This window comes from Haematobia irritans, chromosome 2, assembly GCF_050003625.1.
Source record: "Haematobia irritans isolate KBUSLIRL chromosome 2, ASM5000362v1, whole genome shotgun sequence".
In the NCBI taxonomy this organism is placed as follows: domain Eukaryota; kingdom Metazoa; phylum Arthropoda; class Insecta; order Diptera; family Muscidae; genus Haematobia; species Haematobia irritans.
Window position 1 is genome coordinate 186947076 of NC_134398.1, and position 24399 is coordinate 186971474.

The following is a 24399-nucleotide window of genomic DNA, read 5'->3' on the forward strand; positions in this document are numbered from 1 at the left end:
CGTTTGCTTGCTGTAGCCTCTGGAAATCAAAAAATGCAGAAAATTTCCGCAATTTTTTTTGCAGAAAATTTCCGCAATGAATTATATATTTTCGAAAAAAAAAATTATATACGTTTGCATATTTGTTATATATTCTTGGAATAATAAGGTATAAAAAAAATTTAGATTAAGAATTTTTGGATGTGTCATTAGTCGCTAAAAAATTAATTTCTTTATGAAAGGTCTCACTTAAATATTTTACTTTTAGTTATATGTGGCACTTTTTAAAAATTTTAATCTATCTTATTATTGCTTTGACTTTTAGCTCATAGACTGATATTTCACAATAACACATATGGGTTAAGTGAGACCTTTCATAAAGAAATTAATTTTTTAGCGACTAATGACACATCCAAAAATTCTTAACCTACATTTTTTTATACCTTATTGTTCCACGAATATATAAAAAATATACAAACGTATATATTTTTTTTTCGAAAAAATATAATGCATTGAAAAAAAAAAAAAAATTGCGGAAATTTTCTGCATTTTTTGATTTCCAGAGGCTACAGCAAGCAAACGGCTCAATAAATTTCACGTTTTGAATTTTTTATTATTTGCTTGAGCATTTAGCTCAAAGATTGCGCTTTTAGATATTTCTTATATTTATTAATAAATTATTTAAAATTGTGTTTGTACGTATACCTTTAAAATTTTCGAAAATTGCCAAAATCCTGACTTCAACCGCGTTGAGCAACTTTTTGGCAAAAGTTTTTCAAAATCTTTTTTCATAGCTCTTATTACAATCATTGAGAGATTCACACAAAAAAAAAATCCTGATTCAATCACGAAATTAATTGATCCAATTAATTTTTTAATTGAAATGTCTTCAATCACAGAAATGATAGTATCAATTAAAAAATTAATTGACAGTCAATTAAAAAATTAATTGATCCAATTAAATATTTAATTGATACTATTAATTTGTGTGATTGATTTTTATTTCAATAAAAAAATTTGTTGAATCAATTAAATTTTTAATTGAATATTTTTTAAAACTCAATTAAGATTTTAATTGGAAAAATTTTCGTGAAATTTTTTTCTGTGTTCTAAAACTGTAAGTGCTCATTAAAAATTTGTGTTTTGAAAAATCTCATACATTTCCTGGACAGGTCTAATGCACATGTTCTTTTTTCGACTCTATTCTCAATGCGACAATTTAAGAAAATCCATTCTAACTTTTTTCGGCATAAATTTCTTGTTCATAAATTTATTATTTTCTTGTACATAAAATTTTGTAAACTTTTCTATAGAAATACAATTTTGAAAAATTTTCTATAGAAATAAAATTTTGACAAAATTTTCTATAGAAATAAAAATTTGACAACATTTTCTTAGGAATAAAATTCTGCAAACATTTTCTATAGAAAAAAATTTTGCAAAAATTTTCTATAGAAATAAAATGAGGACTAAATTTTCTATAGAAATAAAATGCGGACAAAATTTGCTATGAAATTTGCTGTAAAGTAAAATAAATATCTATGAAATTTTCTCTAAAGACAAAATTTCTATGAAATTTTTTCTAAAGACAAATTTTCTATAGAAATAAAATTGTGACAAATTTTTTTACGAAATACAATTTTGACTAAATTTCGTCAAACAAAATTTCTATGAAATTTTCTCTAGCGACAAAATGTCTATGAAATTTTCTATGAAATTTTCTCTAAAGACAAATTTTCTATAGAAATAAAATTGTGACAAAATTTTTTACAAAATAAAATTTTGACAAAATTTCCTCAAACAAAATTTCTATGAATCTTTCCGTAAAGACAAAATTTCTATGAAATTTTCTCTAAAGACAACATTTCTATGAAATTTTCTCTAAAGACAAAATTTCTATGAAATTTTCTCTAAAGACAAAATTTCTATAGAAATAAAATTATGACAATTTTTTTTACGAAATAAAATTTTGACTAAATTTCGTCAAACAAAATTTCTACGAAATTTTCTCCAGCGACAAAATTTCTATAAAATGTTCTCAAGCGACAAAATTTGAATTAAATTTTTTCTAAAGACAAAATTTTTATGAAATTTTCTCTAGCGACAAAATTCTTCTATAGAAATAAAAATTTTACAAAATAGTCTATAGAAAAAAAATTATGATAAAATTTTTATGAAATAAATTTTTGACAAAATTTTGCCAAAAACAAAATTTTCATAAAATTTTCTCTAAAGACAAAATTTCTATGAAATTTTCTCTAAAGACAAAATTTCTCTGAAATTTAGAAATAAAAATTTTACAAAATAGTCTATAGAAAAAAAAAATTGTGATAAAATTTTTATGAAATAAATTTTTGACAAAATTTTGCCAAAAAACAAAATTTTCATAAAATTTTCTCTAAAGACAAAATTTCTATGAAATTTTCTCTAAAGACAAAATTTCTATGAAATTTTCTCTAAAGACAAAATTCTTCTATAGAAATAGAAATTTTACAAACTAGTCTATAGAAATCAAATTGTGATAAAATTTTCTAGAGAAATAAAATTTTGAAAAAATTTTCTATAGAAATAAAATTTTGACAAAATTTTCCATAGCAATAAAATTTTATAAGGAAATTTTCTTTGGAATTTTTTATTTTCTAATTATTTCTATGGAAATTTTATTTATATAGAAAATAAATTTTCTATAGAAATAACATGCGGACAAAATTTTCTATAGAAATACAATTTTAGCGAAATTTTCTATAGAAATAAAATTTTGGCGAAATTTTCTATAGAAATAAAATTTTGGCAAAATTTTCTATAGAAATAAAATTTTGCAAAAATTTTCTGTGGAAATAATATGTTGACAAAATTTTCTATAGAAAAAATTTTTTGAAGATTTTTTTTTATAGAAATAAAATGCGGACAAAATTTTCTATAGAAACAAAATTTTGCAAAAATTTTCTATAGAAATAAAATTTTGACAAAATTGTCTATAGAAATAAAATGTTGACAAAATTTTCTATAGAAATAAATTTTTGAAAATTTTTTTTCTGCCAATATTCGACATATGTATATAGATAGGTATATGGGCTTAAAACAAAATTAAAACAAAAATAAATCGATTGTTCGAAATATTTCAAATAAATTATTATGGTGGTGGGCATTAAAATGGATCGATTCAGCCCATCGGCTAGTCTAACATTCTAGGAAACATAAAACTGGAAATTGCTTTTTAGTTACAGTCATACCGTACATTGATCGAATTAATAACGTAATGGATTTGCGTAAAAACTTGTTTAGTTACAAAAATGTGAAGTGCTTTAAAAAAAATTTAGTTTAGACGGAGTCGGAGTCGAGTAAAGTTTTGACGACTCCGACTCCAGCAAAATCCATCTCCATAGCCCTGGTGTAGGACATAAACTCACATGTTCGGATATCCACTTAATTTCCATTTCCAATATACACGAAAAATCTACGAACCTGAAAATTTGATGTCATGAATTCCACGATAGTTTTTGAAACTTTTCTGTAATGGCTTGAACAAATCACCAACCTGGCAAAGGAAACAAAAATTTTGCGATTACCGGAATATGAAGGAATAATCTACTCATTCCTCATTCACATAACACTTCCAAACTAGTTTTCAATTATCATTTGCCTTATAAAAAAGGGATATCAAATTCAATTTTTGTAGATTTCGAGACTTTCACATTAGTCTCGAAATCTACTAAAAGTGAATTTGAAATCCCTTTTTTATAAGGCAAATGACAAAAATGAAATCGCTATAAAAAGTAATGACAAATTCTTCGGAACTGATTCAGTAATTTATCAGTGTAGCAACTAGAGCTCGACCGAAGCGGTTTTTTTGGCCGAAGCCGATGTTCGGCAAGCAAAGCAATATCGGAACATAGGTGAAATTATTCAAAAAGCTTCGGCTTCGGTTAATCGGCCTCTTGACGCCAAAGGCCGATTCGTGGCCGATTATCGATTTTTGGCCGAATGCCGAAGCCGATGCTTCGGTCGAGTTTTAGTAGCAACTAAGTAGCCATTAAGTATCCATAATTTCATAAAACTAAAAATTTCCCAATTCTCATCAATCTATACTAAAAAAAAAGTAAGGAAAGTCTAAAGTCGGGCGGGGCCGACTATATTATACCCTGCACCACTTTGTAGATCTAAATTTCCGATACCATATCACATCCGTCAAATGTGTTGGGGCCTATATAACATATAAAGGTTTGTCCCAAATACATACATTTAAATATCACTCGATCTGGACAGAAAAAATCTATAGACTCAAAATTTCAGTCAGCTAATGCACTAGGTTGGAACACAATGTTAGTCAAAAAATATGGGAAACATTTAAATCTGAAGCAATATTAAGGAAACTTCGCAAAAGTTTATTGCTGATTAATCGCTCGATATATATGTATTAGAAGTTTAAGAAAATTAGAGTCATTTTTACAACTTTTCGACTAAGTAGTGGCGATTTTACAAGGAAAATGTTGGTATTTTGACCATTTTTGTGGAAATCAGAAAAACATATATATATGGGAGCTATATCTAAATCTGAACCGATTTTAACCAAATTTGACACGCATAGCTACAATGCTGCTAATTCTACTCCCTGTGCAAAATTTCAACTAAATCGGAGCAAAAAAATTGGTCTCTGTGGTCATATGAGTGTAAATCGGGCGAACGCTATATATGGGAGATATATCTAAATCTGAACCGATTTCAACCAAATTTGCCACGCATATCTACAATGCTAATTCGACTCCCTGTGCAAAATTTCAACTAAATCGGAGCAAAAAATTGGCCTCTGTGGTCATATGAGTGTAAATCGGACGAATGCTATATATGGAAGCTATATCTAAATCTGAACCGATTTCAACCAAATTTGGCACGCATAGCTACAATGCTAACTCTATTCCCTGTGCCAAATTTCAACTAAATCGTAGCAAAAAAATTGGCCTCTGTGGTTATGTGAGTGTAAATCGGGCGAAAGCTATATATGGAAGCTATATCTAAATCTGAACCGATTTCAATCAAATTTGGCACACTTGACTATAGTACTAAGTGTTCTTCTTGTGCAAAATTTTAAACAAATTAGGGTAAAACTCTGGCTTCTGGAGCCATATAAGTCCATATCGGGCGAAATACATATATATGGGAGCTATACTAAATCTGAACCGATTTCTTCCAAAACCAAAAGGGTTCTATTCTGAGCCAAAACACATACTTGTGCTAAAGTTGAAGTCGATTGGACTAAAACTGGACTTTGATTACAAAAATGTGTTCACGGACATCGACTCAGGAGCCCACGTCTCCTTCTGGGTGTTGCAAACATATGGACTAACTTATAATACCATGTTCCATAGTGTGGCGCAGGGTATAAAAAAATTAAAGAAATTATGAAAATTAAAGGATTATAAAAAAAAACAAGACAAAAATATAAATACACAGTTTTTATAAAAAAAAAAGAAACACACAAACATTTATTTCTCTCCTCCCAAATCATCCGTCTAATGTGGTCAAAACAGTGGCCACTACGTCATCATTTAGGGTACACAATTTGTAGCTATAGCTATGGGCCATGTTACAGGACCTTTTAGTACAACATCTTCCATAAGTTGTTTAATTTTTATAAAACGCCGCTTAAATTCCAAACCACAACCTTTTGATAAACGAAAATCTAATAGGATTTTACCATCCATCTCTATTATATGGGCCTTAAAGACTAAATGCAATTTTCGCCTATCTATAGTGGTAATGGTCATAACTAAATTATCTTCACAGATTTTCCATAGATAACCCAATTTTTCTATGGTGGCCACCAAACGTTTTATGGTATCGTCTTGACGTGTGGTTACAAAGAATCGTGTCATACGTCGCACCAAACGTTGGAAGAGATTCTGTGATGCCGATTGCGTTTGATTCATTTGGGTGCACAATAGAAGATCATCCAACATAGCAGGCTGTGAGAAGCAGAACCCTAGACGATGTTCCCGGGCCGCAGGATGATCAGCAGCTTCTTGAGGATTAATGGGTGCTTCGAAATCATGCTTGAACACTGGCAAAGGTTGAGAACAATAATTGCGGGATATCGTATCATCAATACTGGCATTACTACTTGTACTATGATGGCTGGACATTTGCCGAGGCCGTTTAGCTTTGGGTGAGCGTATTTCTAAGGCAGCCGCAGAATCAACCAGATCACGTGAACGATCTATATATGGGTGGGAGGAGAAAGAGAAAAATTGCTTTAATTATTTTTTGTTAAATTTAAGAAAAATATTCAAAAAAAAAGAAAAATTCAATAACATTTGAAGCTCTTAAAAAAGTATAAGATTAAAATTTAATTTAAATGTTGAACAAAAAACGCATTTACCATTTGGTTTTTGGTAATAAAGCTCTATGGAATCTCAATGTATATAACAACCATACAGCTAAAATCACCAAAGATCAAATAACATGCAAATCAAAAATATATACAAAAAATTAAAATAATTGAAAATAATAACAAAAATAAGCACAAGCACAATTACAAAATAAAATTTAATTAATAAAAATCAATTTAGGATTTTAATTTTCCACTTCTGAGAATTATTTTTTTTTTGGTTGTTGTTTTTTGCGTATTTTCAATGCTTTGGTAATCTAGCTTTATGAAGGTATCAAATCTATCATACAGCTAAAGCGCCAAAGCTATGATAGCATACGCATGTAGGACTTATGACAGTTTTTTTATTTTATTTAATCACAAATTTATGAATTATTTTTTTGTATTTATTTTATTCTTATTTCGGCTTGAGGTCCCTTTTTTTAATAAAAAAAAAATTAGTTTTTACGATTTTTGATTATTTGTTTATTTTTTTATCCAATATTTCGTCTAACATCGTTAGTCTGCAAGGGGGATATATTAAAAAAAAAAATTAACACATAAATAAAAAGAAAGAAAAAAGAGAAAGTTTAAGCCTATTTTTATGCATTTTTTTTTTAGATAAATTAGTTTATTTATAATGTGTTTTCTTTAGTTTTTTTTTCATTTTTTTTTTTTTATTTTGATCACAAACTCATTAATTAGTTTATTTATAATGTTTTTTCTTTAGTTTTTTTCATTTTTCTATTTTTATCACAAACTTATTTTTTTTTTAATTTCTTCTTATTTCGACTTGGTTCCTTTTTATTAAAAACTCGTTTTTAGGATTTTTGATTAATTGTTAAATTTATTTATCCAAAATTTCGACAGTTTTTTTAGTTAGTTTATTTATGTTTTTTCTTTACTTTTTTCATTTTTTTTATTTTTATCACAAACTCATTAATTTTTTTATTTAATTTCTTCTTATTTCGACTTGGTTCCTTTTTATTAAAAAATCGTTTTTAGGATTTTTGATTAATTGTGAAATTTATTTATCAAAAATTTCGATTAACATGGCCACTCTAAAATTAATTGTCTATTTAATTTATTCATAATATTTTTTATTTTAACATAAATTCTTAAATTATTTGTTTATTTATTTTCTTCTTATTTTGGTTTGAGGAATTTTTTTATTAAAAAATTGTTTTTACGATTTTTAATCAATTGTTAATTTTTTTTTTCTAATATTTCGATGAACATAGTCTTCCACGGGAATACTAAACGTTAAAAAAAAAATGGGGAAAAAGTTTACATTCGTTTTTTTATATTTTGAACGTTTTTTATTTTTTGAAAGTTTTCTTGTCAAATTTTATTTTTTATTTGTTTTCGTCTTATTTCGCTTTGAAGGTCTTTTAATTAAAAATTAGTTTTTTAAATTTATTATTTTTTTTTAACACACATTCATAAATTATTTGTTTATTTTCTTCTTATTTCGGTTTGAGGAATTTTTTTTATTAAAAAATTGTTTTTACGATTTTTAATCAATTGTTAATTTTTTTTCTAATATTTCGATGAACATAGTCTTCCACGGGAATACTAAAAGTTTTAAAAAAATTTATAAACAAAAAGGAAGAAAAAAGTTTACATTCGTTTTTTACATTTTGATCGTTTTTTATTTTTGAAAGTTTTCTTGTCAAATTTTATTTTTTTATTTATTTTCTTCTTTTAATTAAAAATTCGTTTTTTAAATTTATATTTTTTTATTTTAACACAAATTCGTAAATTATTTGTTTATTTATTTTCTTCTTATTTTGGTTTGAGGAATTTTTTTATTAAAAAATTGTTTTTACGATTTTTAATCAATTGTTAATTTTTTTTCTAATATTTCGATGAACATAGTCTTCCACGGGAATACTAAAAGTTAAAAAAAAATAATAAACAAAAAATGGGGAAACAAGTTTACATTCGTTTTTTATATTTTGATCGTTTTTTATTTTTTTAAAGTTTTCTTGTCAAATTTTATTTTTTTATTTATTTTCTTCTTTTAATTAAAAATTCGTTTTTTAAATTTATATTTTTTTATTTTAACACAAATTCGTAAATTATTTGTTTATTTATTTTCTTCTTATTTCGGCTTGAGGAATTTTTTTATTAAAAAATTGTTTTTACGATTTTTAATCAATTGTTAATTTTTTTTCTAAGATTTCGATGAACATAGTCTTCCACGGGAATACTAAAAGTTAAAAAAAAAATAATAAACAAAAAATGGGGAAACAAGTTTACATTAGTTTTTTATATTTTGATCGTTATTTATTTTTTGAAAGTTTTCTTGTCAAATTTTATTTATTTATTTTCTTCTTTTAATTAAAATTTTGTTTTTTAAATTTATTATTTTTTATTTTAACACAAATTCATAAATTATTTGTTTATTAATTTTCTTCTTATTTCGGTTTGAGGAATTTTTTATTAAAAAATTGTTTTTACGATTTTTAATCAATTATTAATTTTTTTTTAATATTTCGACGAACATAGTCTTCCACGGGAATATTAAAAGTTAAAAAAAAAAAAAATAAACAAACAGGAGGAAAAAAAGTTTACATTAGTTTTTTATATTTTGATCGTTATTTATTTTTTGAAAGTTTTCTTGTCAAATTTTATTTATTTATTTTCTTCTTTTAATTAAAAATTTGTTTTTTAAATTTATTATTTTTTATTTTAACACAAATTCATAGATTATTTGTTTATTTATTTTCTTGTTATTTCGGTTTGAGGAATTTTTTATTAAAAAATTGTTTTTACGACTTTTAATCAATTGTTAATTTTTTTCTAATATTTTGACGAACATATAGTCTTCCACGGGAATAAAAAAGTTAAAAAAAAATAAACTAAAAGGAGGAAAAAAGTTTTTATATTTTGAAAGTTTTCTTGTCGAATTTTATTTTTTATTTATTTTCTTTGTATTTCGCTTTGAAGGCCTTTTAATTAAAAATTCGATTTTATGATTTTTGATTAATTTTTAAATGTATATATTTGATGAATAAATTTAAAAATTAATCAAAAATCATAAAAACGAATTTTTAATTAAAAGCGAAATAAGAAGAAAATAAATAAAAAATAAAATTTGACAACTTTCAAAATATAAAAACTTTTTTCCTCTAACTTCGTTAGTCTTCTAGGGGGATATTCCAAATTTTTAGCAAATAAACAAAAAGAAAAAAAGAGAAAGTTTACGTCCGTTTTTATGAAAGTTTTCTTGTCGAACTATTTTATTTATTTTTACTTAGTTTTTTCTTTATTTTTTATTTTTATCACAAATTCATGAATTTGTTTATTTTGGAATATTTCGACTAACACCGTTGGTCTTCGAAAATTTTTTAACAAATAAACAAAAGGAAGAAAAGCAAAGACAGTTTATATACGATTTTTTTAATGTTCTTGTCATATTAAGTTATTCATAATATTTACTGTTTTTATTTTTTCAGTTTTTTTTTGTTTTTATTTTATCACAAGTTGATGAATTGTTATTTTTATTTATTTTCTTTTTATTTCAGCTTGAAATAAAAATTTTTATTAAAAATTCTTTTCTATGATTTTTGATTGTTAAATTTATTCAGCGAATATTTCTAATGATTTTAGTCTTCGAGGGGGTTACTACAAATTTTTAACACATAATCAAAGAGAACGTTTAGGTCCGTTTGTTATGATTTTTTTTCTTGTCAAATTAATTTATAGCCGAAAACATAAATTAATTTGACAAGAAAAATTTCAACGGACGTAAACGTTCTTTTTTTTTTGTTACAAATTTTTAGTAACCCCCTCGAAAACTAAAATCATTAGAAATATTTGATGAATAAATATAACAATCAAAAATCATAAAAATTTGTAATAAAAATTATATCAAACCGAAACAAAAAGAAAAGGTCCTTTTTATTAAAAAAAAAAACCCCTTTTCATGATTTTTGATTATTTTTTTTTTTTTTTTTTGTATTATTTCGACTAACATAGTCAGTCTTCCACGGTGATATTAATATTGTTCAAATAAAAAGAAACTGAAGGAAAAAAGAGAAAGTTTACGTCCATTTTTTTTTTTTTTTTTGTGAAATTAATTTATTTATAATGTTTACTTAGTTTTTTTCTTTTGTCTGTGAGAAACCGTTCAACCAAGTACAAAGTGAAACTCAAAATTTCTAAAATACCATTGAGAGTCACTAAGTACCTGAGCAAATGATTTCTAAGGAGCTTTTTATTAGTTACACAAAAGTATCACTTTTTCATTGAAAGAAAACAAAAAAACAAAAGGTTCTAAGACAGGAGGGCCCATGCATCATTCTATAGCGATGCGAGTCATAAAAAATTTTGTTGGGACTTATTGGGTGTGCAACTTAGAAAAGCGGAATTGACAACAAATGGTGTGTAGTTCGGGAATACGTATCAGATATTACTGAAACTATAGTCATGTTCCAACCTCATTCCATAGCGGTCATGTGTCATTTGAAATTGTAAACGGTTTGAAATTCTAATGGTCTCTGGTTTATATAGACCTGCCCCAGTTCTTGTCAAAACGTATCGACATGGATTGGTCATTGACGGGGTAAATTTTTGACTTCGACCCATTCCAAAATCCACGATCCTGGTTTGTGGGATAAGCTCTTAGATAGATCGCAATCAACCTGAACGTATTACGTAAATGTTTCTAATGTGTTTTTCCCCAAAATTTCAAATTTTTTTTATAAAGAAAAATTAACCATTAAACTCATTTATATCAGTGATTCATATAGAATTGTGAAATATATTTTTTTAAAATTTAGATCATAACATTTTTCTATTTCGTTTTATTTCCATTTCATTCACAAATATTCTTTGATATTTAAAATTTAGGACACTACCCAATTTATTTACTATAGACAAATTTCTTGGCATACTTTTAGGCGGTATTTTTAAGTGGCCCAGTAAGGCAAAAAGTTGGCACAAATGTAAATGGACCTATTCGTTCACTTTAATTCACTCAGAATTGCATTCGAATTTCCCGGAAGTTATATACTAAAATTTAAATATTGAGATAAACTGGTACCAGTTCTGTGATAAGTCCATAGCAATTTGTACAAATTTGCCCAAGGGCATTTCTGTGGAAAGTTTTCTCAACATTTTATTTCTATAGAAAATTTTGTCAAAATTGTATTTCTATAGAAAATTTTGTCAAAATTTTTTTTTCATAGAAAATTTTGTTTCTATAGAAAATTTTGACAAAATTTTATTTCTATAGAAAATTTTGACAAAATTTTGAAAATTATCTCAAAATTTTATTTTATAGAAAATTTTTGCAAAATTTTTCTGTAGACAAATTTTTGCAAAATTTTATTTCTGTAGAAAATATTGCCAAAATTTTATTTCAATAGAAACTTTTTGCACAATTTTATTTTTATAGAAAATTTTATCACAATTTTATTTCCATAAAAAAATTTTGTCAACATTTTATTTCTGTAGAAAATTTTATCAAAATTTTATTTCTGTAGAAAATTTTGACAAAATTTTATTTCTATAGGAAGTTATACACTAAAATTGAAATATTGAGATAAACTGGTACCAGTCCTGTGATAAGTCCATAGCAATTTGCACAAATTTGCCTAAGGGCATTTCTCAAAATTGTATTTCTATATCATAGAACATTTTGTCAAAATTTTATTTACATAGAAAATTTTATTTCTATAGAAAATTTTGACAACATTTTATTTCTATAGAAAATTTTGACAAAATTTTATTTCTATAGAAAATGTTATCAAAATTTTATTTCCATAAAAAATTTTGTCAAAATTTTATTTCTGTAGAAAATTTTATCAAAATTTTATGTCTATAAAAAATTTTGTCAAAATTTTATTTCTATAGAAAATTATGTCAAAAATTTATTTCTAGAGAAAACTTGGTCGAAATTTTATTTCCAGAGGAAATTTTGTCAAAATTTTATTTCTATAGAAACATTTGTAAAACTTTTATTTCTATAGAAAATTTTCTCAAAATTTTATTTCTATAGAACATTTTGTCAAAATTTTATTTCTATAGGAAATTTTGTCAAGATTTTATTTCTATAGAAAATTTTGTCAAAATTTTATTTCTATAGAAAATTTTGTCAAACTTTTATTTCTATTGAAAATTTTGTCAAAATGTTATTTCTAGAGCAAATTTTCAATTTTATTTCCAGAGGAGTAGGAGTAGGAAGCCACCGTGGTGCAATGGTCAGCATGCCCGCCTTGCATACACACGGTCGTGGGTTCGATTCCTGCTTCGACCGAACACAAAAAAGGTTTTCAGCGGTGGATTATCCCACCTCAGTAATGCTGGTGACATTTCTGAGGGTTTCAAAGCTTCTCGAAGTGGTTTCACTGCAATGTGGAACGCCGTTCGCACTCGGCTATAAAAAAGGTCCTTTGTCATTGAGCTTAACATGGAATTGGGCAGCACTCAGTGATAAGAGAGAAGCTCACCAATGTGGTATCACAATAGACTGAATAGTCTAAGTGAGCCTGATACATCGGGCTGCCACCTAACCTAACCTAACATTTCCAGAGGAAATTTTGTCAAAATTTTATTACTATAGAAAATTTTGTCATAATTTTATTTCTATATTTGTCAAAATTTTATTCTTATATAAAAAATTGTGTAGAAACTTTTGTCAAAAAATTTCTAGACATTTTATTTCTATAAAAAATATTCTCAAAATTTTAATTCTATAGAAAATTTTTGCAAAAATTTATTTCTATAGAACATTTTGTCAAAATTTTATTTCTATAGAAAATTTTGTCAAAATGTTATTTCTAGAGGAAATTTTCAATTTTATTTCCTGAGGAAATTTTGTCAAAATTGTATTACTATAGAAAAATCTTGCAAAATTTTATTTCTATAGAAAATTTTTGCAAAATTTTATTTCTATAGAAAATTTTGTCAAAATTTTATTTCTGTAGAAATTTTTGCCAAAATTTTATTTCTATAGAAAATTTTGTTAAAATTTTATTTCTATAGGAGATTTTGTCAAAATTTTATTTCTATAGAAAATTTTGCCAAAATTTTATTTCTGTAGAAAATTTTGCTAAAATTTTATTTCTTTAGAAAAATTTGTGAAAATTTTATTTCTATAGAAAATTTTGTGAAAATTTTATTTCTATAGAAAATTTTGTGAAAATTTTATTTCTATAGAAAATTTTGCCAAAAATTTATTTCTAGAGGAAATTTTATCAAAATTTTATTTCCAGAGGAAATTTTGTCAAAATGTTATTACTATAGAAAATTTTGTCAAAATTTTATTTCTATAGAAAAATTTTGTCAAAATTTTATTTCTATAGAAAATTTTGTCAAAATTTTATTTCTATAGAAAATTTTTGCAAAATTTTATATCTATAGAACATTTTTGCAAAATTTTATTTCTATAGAAAGAAAATTTTGTCAAAATGTTATTTCTATAGAAAATTTTGTAAAAATATTATTTCTGTAGAAAATTTTGCCAAAATTTTATTTCTACAGAAAATTTTGTCAAAATTTTATTTCTATACAAAATTTAATGCTATTTTAAGTCGCCTGTTCCTGCTGTCATTGCAATAACAATCTATGGTAGTTGTAAGACAGATATCATACAAGAATAAGGATACGCCTCTTGGACGGGAATCCTTGATACCCAGCGAGTGGATTTTCCTGGTTTAAGCATTGTATTATTACTATCAGTCTCCGTTAGTATTAGGGCCACATCACTTGTTGCTGCATTTTAATATACTTTCCCTGTTATTTTTTTTTTTTGAAACTGGACTGTTTTTATTTTTATTTATTTATTTTTTTTTATTTATTTTATTATTATTTTTTTTTTTGGGAAATTTTAAATTATGTGAAATTTTTAACTTTTAAACACTTCTCACATTCGTTTTTATTGTAATTTAATAACTTTAAGGGGTTTCCTCACAACATTGTTTTCACTAACAAATTTTATTTAAAAATTTTAAATTTTATTTTAATATAAAAACAAAAACAGAAATAGCAAAACCATTTTTTTTCCTCTAGAAAAAACAAAACTTACCACTCTCCAGAAATTCCATATTACACCATTTGTGCGTTACAATCTTATCCAAAGTCATACGATATGTGGGATTGGTGGCCAATACTTTACGTAACAGGGATATCGCCAAAGTGTCCAATTTACTCCAAGGTGTTTGAGTAGACCATCGGTCATTATCCTTCCAATTAATGAATTCCTGGCATTGGACAGAGGGTTCATCCCAAGGTAGTTCTAAATAAAAAAAATATGATTTAATATTAAGTATTAACAAAAAACATTTTTATTAACAATAATAATAATTTTAATTAACTTTAATATTGATTAATATTAAAAAAATACTTATTAATATTGGTTTTTAATACAAATTTAATTGATGACCTTTATGATTAGCATATCACTGGATTGCAATGGTTTTGGTGACGTTGCGATTGTGGCAGTTGTGGTGGTGGTGATGGTGATTTTTTTTGGTGCAGTGGCAAGCAATTTAAGCTGGAGCTTTGGTATAAAAGCTTTAGATGATATTTAAAAATATTTTTCCAAACAAGAAAATCTACAGCTAGAATACCAAAGAACCAACAAAAATGATTTATATGGTGATATCTTTGATTTAAAATTTTTTAATATATTGTTTAATTAATCTTTTTATATTTTTCATTATCTTTTTTTTAGTTTTGTTTTTGCAGGGCTGGTGTTTTTTTTAACGTTACAACGATTATATTATATAATATTATGAACAATAAGAATGACACAGACACACTCACAAATGTAAAAAACACAAAACATAATAATTAAAAGTAAAACATACAATAAAATCCTAACAACACAAAGTCTTTTAATTATATTTTTAATTATAAAAAGAAAAAAAATGTGCTTGTGACATTGATGTGGAGGATGATAGAAGATAAAATAAAGAATCTTAACAGATGAAATGCAATATATCTTAAATTTATTTTCTATTAATATTTTTTTTTTTTTAATTTTTTTATGTTTTGATACACAGAAAAAATATGATACAAAGTTTTATTAAATTTTTAGTTTTTATATAGAATTTTTTCTTGTATTACAAAAAATACTAAAAAAGAAAATATTGTATCAAACCAACATGGCGGTATGAAAACAGGGCCCCAAATAAACCCCAAAATAAAAAAATGTGAGTCGACGCTTCATAATGAATACGAGCCCCAATAAATCGTAACTGAACCATGGAAATAGATTCCAAATTAAAATTAGGGCTTATTTTCACTTTTGATTTAAAAGACCGTATGTCAAAGGGAACCCTAAACCCTAACTAATGGAAAAAGTATGAAGTTTTAAGGAAAATTTGAATAGGTGTTAATCTCTTGGGAATCGCGTTAGCCCTCTTTGGACTCTGCCCATAGGAGAATGTCCTAAACCCAGAAACCAAATCTGATGCGATGCTACAGCGAAAGTGGTTTTGGTTGCAACCATTATTAAATTCCAGAAAGCGAAAATAGGTTCCACTTGAAAACGAAGCACAATCACGGTTGCCACAGTTGGAATAATTCTACCAAAAATGAAAATGGTAGATTGGTAGATTTTATGATGTGTTGGTAGGTTTAGCAAAATATTCCTCTGCAACTAAGAGATTCTTCACAAATTTTCTATAGAAATAAAATCTTGGAAAAATTTTCTATAGAAATAAAATTTTGCAAAAATTGTCTATGGAAATAAAATTTTGCAAAAATTTTCTATAGAAATAAAATTTTGACAAAATTTTCTATAGAAATGAAATTTTGGACAAAATTTTCTATAGAAATAAAATTTTGACAAAATGTTCTATAGAAATAAAATTTTGACAAAATTTTCTATAGAAATAAAATTTTGCAAAAATATTCAATAGAAATAAAATTTTGCAAAAATTTTCTATAGAAATAAAATTTTACAAACATTTTCTATGGAAATAAAATATATAAATATATAAAATAGCAAACATTTTCTATGGAAATAAAATTTTGAGAAATTTTTTTATAGACACAAAATTGTGAAAAAAATTTTCTGTAGAAATAAAATTTTGACAAAATTTTCCAAGAAATAAAATTTTTACAAAAATTTGCAAAAATTTTCTATAGAAATAAACGATTGACAAAATTTTCTATAGAAATAAACTTTTTACAAAATTTTCTATAGAAATAAACTTTTTACAAAATTTTCTATAGAAATAAAATTTTGCAAAAATTTTCTAGAGAAATAAAATTTTAACAAAATTTTCTATAGAAATAAAATTTTGGACAAAATTTTCTATAGAAATAAAACGTTGACAAAATTTTCTATAGAAATAAAATTTTGACAAAATTTTCTATAGAAATAAAATTTTGACAAAATTTTCTATAGAAATAAAATTTTGACAAAATTTTCTATAGAAATAAAATTTTGACAAAATTTTCTATAGAAATAAAATTTTTCAAAAATTTTCTTTCTATAGAAATAAAATTTTGACAAAATTTTCTATAGAAATAAAATTTTTCAAAAATTTTCTATAGAAATAAAATTTTGCAAAAATTTTCTATAGAAATAAAATTTTGACAAAATTTTCTATAGAAATAAAACGTTGACAAAATTTTCTATAGAAATAAAATTTTGACAAAATTTTCTATGGAAATAAAATTTTGTAAAAATTTTCTATAGAAATAAAATTTTGCAAAAATTTTCTATAGAAATAAAATTTTGACAAATTTTTTTATAGAAATAAAATGTTGCCAAATTTTTTTATAGACACAAAATGTTGACAAAATTTTCCATAGAAATAAAATTTTTACAAAATTTTCCATAGAAATAAAATTTTTACAAAATTTTCTATAGAAATAAATTTTTTACAAAAATACAATTTTGGAAATGGTAGATTTTTTGACGTGTTGGTAGGTTTAGCGAAATATTCCTCTGCAACTAAGAGATTCTTCACAAATTTTCTATAGAAATAAAATCTTGCAAAAATTTTCTATAGAAATAAAATTTTGACAAAATTTTCTATGGAAATAAAATTTTGACAAAATTTCCAGTAGAAATAAAATTTTGACAAAATTTTATATTGAAATAAAATTTTGCAAAAATTTTCTAGAGAAATAAAATTTTGACAAAATTTTCTATAGAAATAAAATTTTGGACAAAATTTTCTATGGAAATAAAATTTTGACAAAATTTTCTATAGAAATAAAATTTTGCAAAAATTTTCTATTGAAATAAAATTGTGACAAAATTTTCTATAGAAATAAAATTTTGACAAAATTTTCTATATATTCTATATTTCTAAATTTTGGTAGATTATGTTTGGCTCGAGGGGCAATCGTGAGCACAATCCCAAAAAAGAAATTGGAGTTTATTTTCATTTGTCATATTGGGGTTTATTTTCATAATGGAAACATTCCCCAAAAGTTACTCCCAAATTAAAAAAAAAAATAAAAGTTAACAATTTGGTATTTGTATACAATTGTTTTACGGTCCTACTTCATTTAGGTTTTGGGGCTAATTTTCATAGGGGTCCATATTCAAAGCGCCAACCAAATTTTTTGTTTGTTTTTGCGTTGGTGTAAACTCATGGTCTTAATGAAATGAAACCCCAAAGAATTCTTAAGTTCACCAATGTGGTATCAGAATGGACTGAATAGTCTTAGTGAGCCTGATACATCGGGCTGCCACCTATCCTAACCTAACCCATGTAAAGGGTGATTCTTTTGAGGTTAGGATTTTCATGCATTAGTATTTGACAGATCACGTGGGATTTCAGACATGGTGTCAAAGAGAAAGATGCTCAGTATGCTTTGACATTTCATCATGAATAGACTTACTAACGAGCAACGCTTGCAAATCATTGAATTTTATTACCAAAATCAGTGTTCGGTTCGAAATGTGTTTCGCGCTTTACGTCCGATTTATGGTCTACATAATCGACCAAGTGAGCAAACAATTAATGCGATTGTGACCAAGTTTCGCACCCAGTTTACTTTATTGGACATTAAACCAACCACACGAATGCGTACAGTGCGTACAGAAGAGAATATTGCGTCTGTTTCTGAGAGTGTTGCTGAAGACCGTGAAATGTCGATTCGTCGCCGTTCGCAGCAATTGGGTTTGTGTTATTCGACCACATGGAAGATTTTACGCAAAGATCTTGGTGTAACACCGTATAAAATACAGCTCGTGCAAGAACTGAAGCCGAACGATCTGCCACAACGTCGAATTTTCAGTGAATGGGCCCTAGAAAAGTTGGCAGAAAATCCGCTTTTTTATCGACAAATTTTGTTCAGCGATGAGGCTCATTTCTGGTTGAATGGCTACGTAAATAAGCAAAATTGCCGCATTTGGAGTGAAGAGCAACCAGAAGCCGTTCAAGAACTGCCCATGCATCCCGAAAAATGCACTGTTTGGTGTGGTTTGTACGCTGGTGGAATCATTGGACCGTATTTTTTCAAAGATGCTGTTGGACGCAACGTTACGGTGAATGGCGATCGCTATCGTTCGATGCTAACAAACTTTTTGTTGCCAAAAATGGAAGAACTGAACTTGGTTGACATGTGGTTTCAACAAGATGGCGCTACATGCCACACAGCTCGCGATTCTATGGCCATTTTGAGGGAAAACTTCGGAGAACAATTCATCTCAAGAAATGGACCGGTAAGTTGGCCACCAAGATCATGCGATTTGACGCCTTTAGACTATTTTTTGTGGGGCTACGTCAAGTCTAAAGTCTACAGAAATAAGCCAGCAACTATTCCAGCTTTGGAAGACAACATTTCCGAAGAAATTCGGGCTATTCCGGCCGAAATGCTCGAAAAAGTTGTCCAAAATTGGACTTTCCGAATGGACCACCTAAGACGCAGCCGCGGTCAACATTTAAATGAAATTATCTTCAAAACGTAAATGTCATGGACCAATCTAACGTTTCAAATAAAGAACCGATGAGATTTTGCAAATTTTATGCGTTTTTTTTTTAAAAAAAGTTATCAAGCTCTTAACAAATCACCCTTTATTTATGTAGGGAGCAAAAACAAAATATTTCGGTGTGATAATTCAGTTTTGCGGGGTTTTATTTCATATTTAAAAAAATAAAGCAAAACTTTATTGATATTCATTTATTGACTTATTGATTGAATATTTTGATTATATGTGAATTTCTATCATAGAGAAATAAAAACCGAATTTTGGGACCATTGTACATTTTAGTTTTGGGGCTATATTTCGTTAGGGTGATATTTCGTGGAGCCTAAAATTGTGTGCTTCTTGGGCCTTGAGAAGGCGCTATGAAAATAGACCCGAATATTTCAAATGAAAATGAGCGCCGATTTCATTTTGGGATTGGGATTAAGTAACATATACGAGTATAAAATTGTTCTTAAAACTTCATAGTTAGAGTTCATTTTCACACGGTGAATTTAAAACAATTTATAACCCATATAATTTCTGTGTATTAAATTTAAATTATTAAATTATTTTTTTTTTAATCTATTTTGCATTTTACTAGAAAAATAATGGATTTGTTAGTAATAATAAATATTTGCTGTAAAAGATTAATATGAAATAGACGATGTTGATGTTGATGTCCAATGAACTGAATAAATAGGTCTTGTCTGTATGTTTTTGAAATGTGAATGTAGTATATGCTGCTGTTGGGGGTGCTGATGACACTTGGGGTTTATTTTTTGTAATCTTCCTTTATTTTCTTTCTTGATTTTTTCTTTGGTCAATTTGTTTTTTGTTTTACAAACAGTTTTAATTATTAAATATGTCCTTTATATCATACAATTTTAGTAGACATTTTTAATTATAATGATGACCTATATTCATGAACTTGTTTTTTTTTTTAGTTTTATTTTATGTTACCCTACTTATGGTTTTGATTTATGAATATAACTTGCAATAAAATGAAATCTTTACATCATGCAGTTTTAAAAAATAAACTACGATTATGGGATTGAAATAAATATAAACGTTAAAAAACAAAAATCTTTGTTCTGAAAATTTTTTTATTAAAATTAAAAACATAACTTTAAAAAGTAATCTGCCCATTTGTAAGAACGAGTGCTTCGTGTAGCCCAAAATTGTGTAATTTTTGGGCCTTGAGAAGGCGCTATGAAAATAGACCGGAATATTTAAAATGAAAATGAGCGCCAATTTCGTATTTCTTTCTTGATCTAGAATCTTAATCTCAAACATAGATATCAGATCACAAAATAGGAAAGCGTCTTATAACCACAGCAGTGATGCAAGTGGTTAATACATATATTTCTGATCGATTGCCTTTTATTGTGACATTTTGGATTTGTTGAAACTCGCTTCCGAAATTCAGGGATTTACTTTAGCAATATATAAATAACATTTTCAAAACGTTTCTATAGAAATAAAATTTTGCAAAAATTTTCTATAGAAATAAAATTTTGCAAAAATTTTCTATAGAAATAAAATTTTGCAAAAATTTTCTATAGAAATAAAATTTTGTAAAAATTTTCTATAGAAATAAAATTTTGCAAAAATTTTCTATAGAAATAAAATTTTGCAAAAATTTTCTATAGAAATAAAATTTTGCAAAAATTTTCTATAGAAATAAATTTTTGTAAAAATTTTCTATAGAAATAAAATTTTGTAAAAATTTTCTATAGAAATAAAATTTTGCAAAAATTTTCTATAGAAATAACATTTTGCAAAAATTTTCTATAGAAATAAAATTTTGCACAAATTTTCTATAGAAATAAAATTTTTTTAAAATTATCTATAGAAATAAAATTTTTTTTAAAATTATCTATAGAAATAAAATTTGGAAAATTTTTCTATAAAAATAAAATGTTGACAAAATTTGCTATAGATTATTTTGTAAAAATTTTCTATAGAAATAAAATTTTGAAAAAATTTCTATAGAAATAAAATTTTTGAAAAATTATCTATAGAAATAAAAATTTTTCAAAAATTTTCTATAGAAATAAAATTTTGTAAAATAAAAATAAAATTTTGCAAAAATTTTCTGTAGAAATAAAATTTTGCACAAATTTTCTATAGAAATATAATTTTAAAAACATTGCCTATAGAAATAAAATTTTGCAAAAATTTTCTATAGAAATAAAATTTTGCATAAATTTCCACATAGAAATACAATTTTTCAAAAATTTTCTATAGAAATAAAATTTTGCAAAAATTCTATAAAAATTTTCTATAGAAATTTTTTTTTTTTTGCAAAAATTTTCTATAGAAATAAAAATTTTTAAAAATTATCTATAGAAATAAAATTTTTCAAAAATTTTCTATAGAAATAAAATTTTGTAAAAATTTTCTATAGAAATAAAATTTTGCAAAAATTTTCTATAGAAATAAAATTTTGCAAAAATTTTCGATAGAAATAAAATTTTGCACAAATTTTCTATAGAAATAAAAATTTTCTATAGAAATAAAATTTTGTAAAAATTTTCTATAGAAATAAAATTTTGCAAAAATTTTCTATAGAAATAAAATTAAAAAAAAAAAAATTTCTATAGAAATAAAATTTTGCAAAAATTTTCTACAGAAATAAAATTTTGCACAAATTTTCTATAGAAATAAAATTTTTCAAAAATTTTCTATAGAAATAAAATTTTGCAAAAATTTTCTATAGAAATAAAATTTTGCAAAAATTTTCTATAGAAATAATTTTTTTTTTAATTATCTATAGAAATAAAATTTGGAAAATTTTTCTATACAAATAAAATGTTGACAAAATTTACAATAGATTATTTTGTAAAAATTTTCTATAGAAATAAAATTTTTCGAAAATTTTCTATAGAAATAAAATTTTGCAAAAATTTTCTATAGAAATAACATTTTGCAAAAATTTTCTATAGAAATAAAATTTTGCACAAATTTTCTATAGAAATAAAATTTTTTTAAAATTATCTATAGAAATAAAATTTTTTTAAAATTATCTATAGAAATAAAATTTGGAAAATTTTTCTATAAAAATAAAATGTTGACAAAATTTGCTATAGATTATTTTGTAAAAATTTTCTATAGAAATAAAATTTTGAAAAAATTTCTATAGAAATAAAATTTTTTAAAAATTATCTATAGAAATAAAAATTTTTCAAAAATTTTCTATAGAAATAAAATTTTGTAAAATAAAAATAAAATTTTGCAAAAATTTTCTATAGAAATAAAATTTTGCACAAATTTTCTATAGAAATATAATTTTAAAAAAATTGCCTATAGAAATAAAATTTTGCAAAAATTTTCTATAGAAATAAAATTTTGCATAAATTTCCACATAAAAATACAATTTTTCAAAAATTTTCTATAGAACTAAAATTTTGTAAAAATTCTATAAAAATTAAATGTTGACAAAATTTACTATAGATTATTTTGTAAAAATTTTCTATAGAAATTTTTTTTTTTTTTTTTTGCAAAAATTTTCTATAGAAATAAAAATTTTTAAAAATTATCTATAGAAATAAAATTTTTCAAAAATTTTCTATAGAAATAAAATTTTGTAAAAATTTTCTATAGAAATAAAATTTTGCAAAAATTTTCTATAGAAATAAAATTTTGCAAAAATTTTCTATAGAAATAAAATTTTGCACAAATTTTCTATAGAAATAAAAATTTTCTATAGAAATAAAATTTTGTAAAAATTTTCTGTAGAAATAAAATTTTGCAAAAAATTTCTATAGAAATAAAATTAAAAAAAAAATTTTCTATAGAAATAAAATTTTGCAAAAATTTTCTATAGAAATAAAATTTTGCACAAATTTTCTATAGAAATAAAATTTTTCAAAAATTTTCTATAGAAATAAAATTTTGCAAAAATTTTCTATAGAAATAAAATTTTGCAAAAATTTTCTATAGAAATAATTTTTTTTTTTAATTATCTATAGAAATAAAATTTGGAAAATTTTTCTATACAAATAAAATGTTGACAAAATTTACTATAGATTATTTTGTAAAAATTTTCTATAGAAATAAAATTTTTCAAAAATTTTCTATAGAAATAAAAGTTTGCAAAAATTTTCTATAGAAATAAAAGTTTGCAAAAATTTTCTATAGAAATAAAATTTTTTACAAATTATCTATAGAAATAAAATTTTCTATAGAAATAAAATTTTGACAAACCCAGCAGCAAATGTGAAAGTAGTGAAATATACCCAACGAGATGACTGAGGTGATTAATATCCAAAGACATGGCTGAGCAGCAGGTATGTGTTCCTGACTACAGGGGCTCATCGAAAATAAATACGGTGGAGAAGTTTAATATTCACGCCTTATTTTCTATAGAAATAAAATATTAAAAAAAATTTCATAAGAAATAAAATTTTAACAAAATTTTCTATAGAAATGAAATTTTGACAAAATTTGCTAGAAATAAAATTTTGACAAAAGTTGCTATAGAAATAAAATTTTGCAAAATTTTTTATGGAAATAAAATTTTGACAAAATTTTTTATAGAAAAAAAATTTTGACAATTTTTTTTTATAGAAATACAATTTCGACAAATTTTCTATAGAAATAAAATTTTGCAAAAATTTTCTATGGAAATAAAATTTTGACAATTTTTTTATAGAAAAAAATTTTGACAATTTTTTTTTTATAGAAATGCAATATCGACAAATTTTCTATAGAAATAAAATGTAGACAAAATTTTTTATAGAAGTAAAATTGTGACAAAATTTTTGATAGTAATAAAATGTTGACAAAATATTCTATAAAAATAAAATTTTGACAAATTTTTCTATAGAAATAAAATTTTGACAAAATTTTCTATAGAAATAAATTTTGCAAAAATTTTCTATAGAAATAAGAAATACTTTTTTTTGGCAACATTTTCTATAGAATAAAATTTTGACAACTAAGTTTTCAATTTGTAGATAGAACAAACTTCAATAAAAGACAATCCCTATTTATCTGAAGGCTTTTAACTAATTTCCATTCATCCTTTTAACAGTATATCTTCCTATTATATTCTTAAAAATGTTTATATAAAAACTTTTAATATGATACTAATTAATAATAAAATTGAAACTGTATAGGAGGAATAAAAAAAATATATAGGAAAACATAAATAATTAAAGACACT

General features: G+C 24.4%; 1 protein-coding gene across 3 annotated transcripts in view; it reads right to left on the reverse strand.

Annotated features, from left to right (window-relative positions):
* Nucleotides 1–4842: 4842 nt before the first annotated feature.
* The window catches only part of grp (serine/threonine-protein kinase grp), a 180553-nt gene continuing 160996 nt past the window's right edge, over nucleotides 4843–24399 (reverse strand). For all 3 annotated transcript variants that reach the window (XM_075297040.1, XM_075297042.1, XM_075297041.1), the window contains 2 exons: nucleotides 14379–14588; nucleotides 4843–6193 (listed from right to left, as the gene is read on the reverse strand). In XM_075297040.1, the coding sequence (XP_075153155.1) occupies nucleotides 5526–6193; nucleotides 14379–14588 (878 nt within the window). In that variant the 3' untranslated portion in view covers nucleotides 4843–5525. The remainder of the gene's footprint in view (nucleotides 6194–14378; nucleotides 14589–24399) is intronic.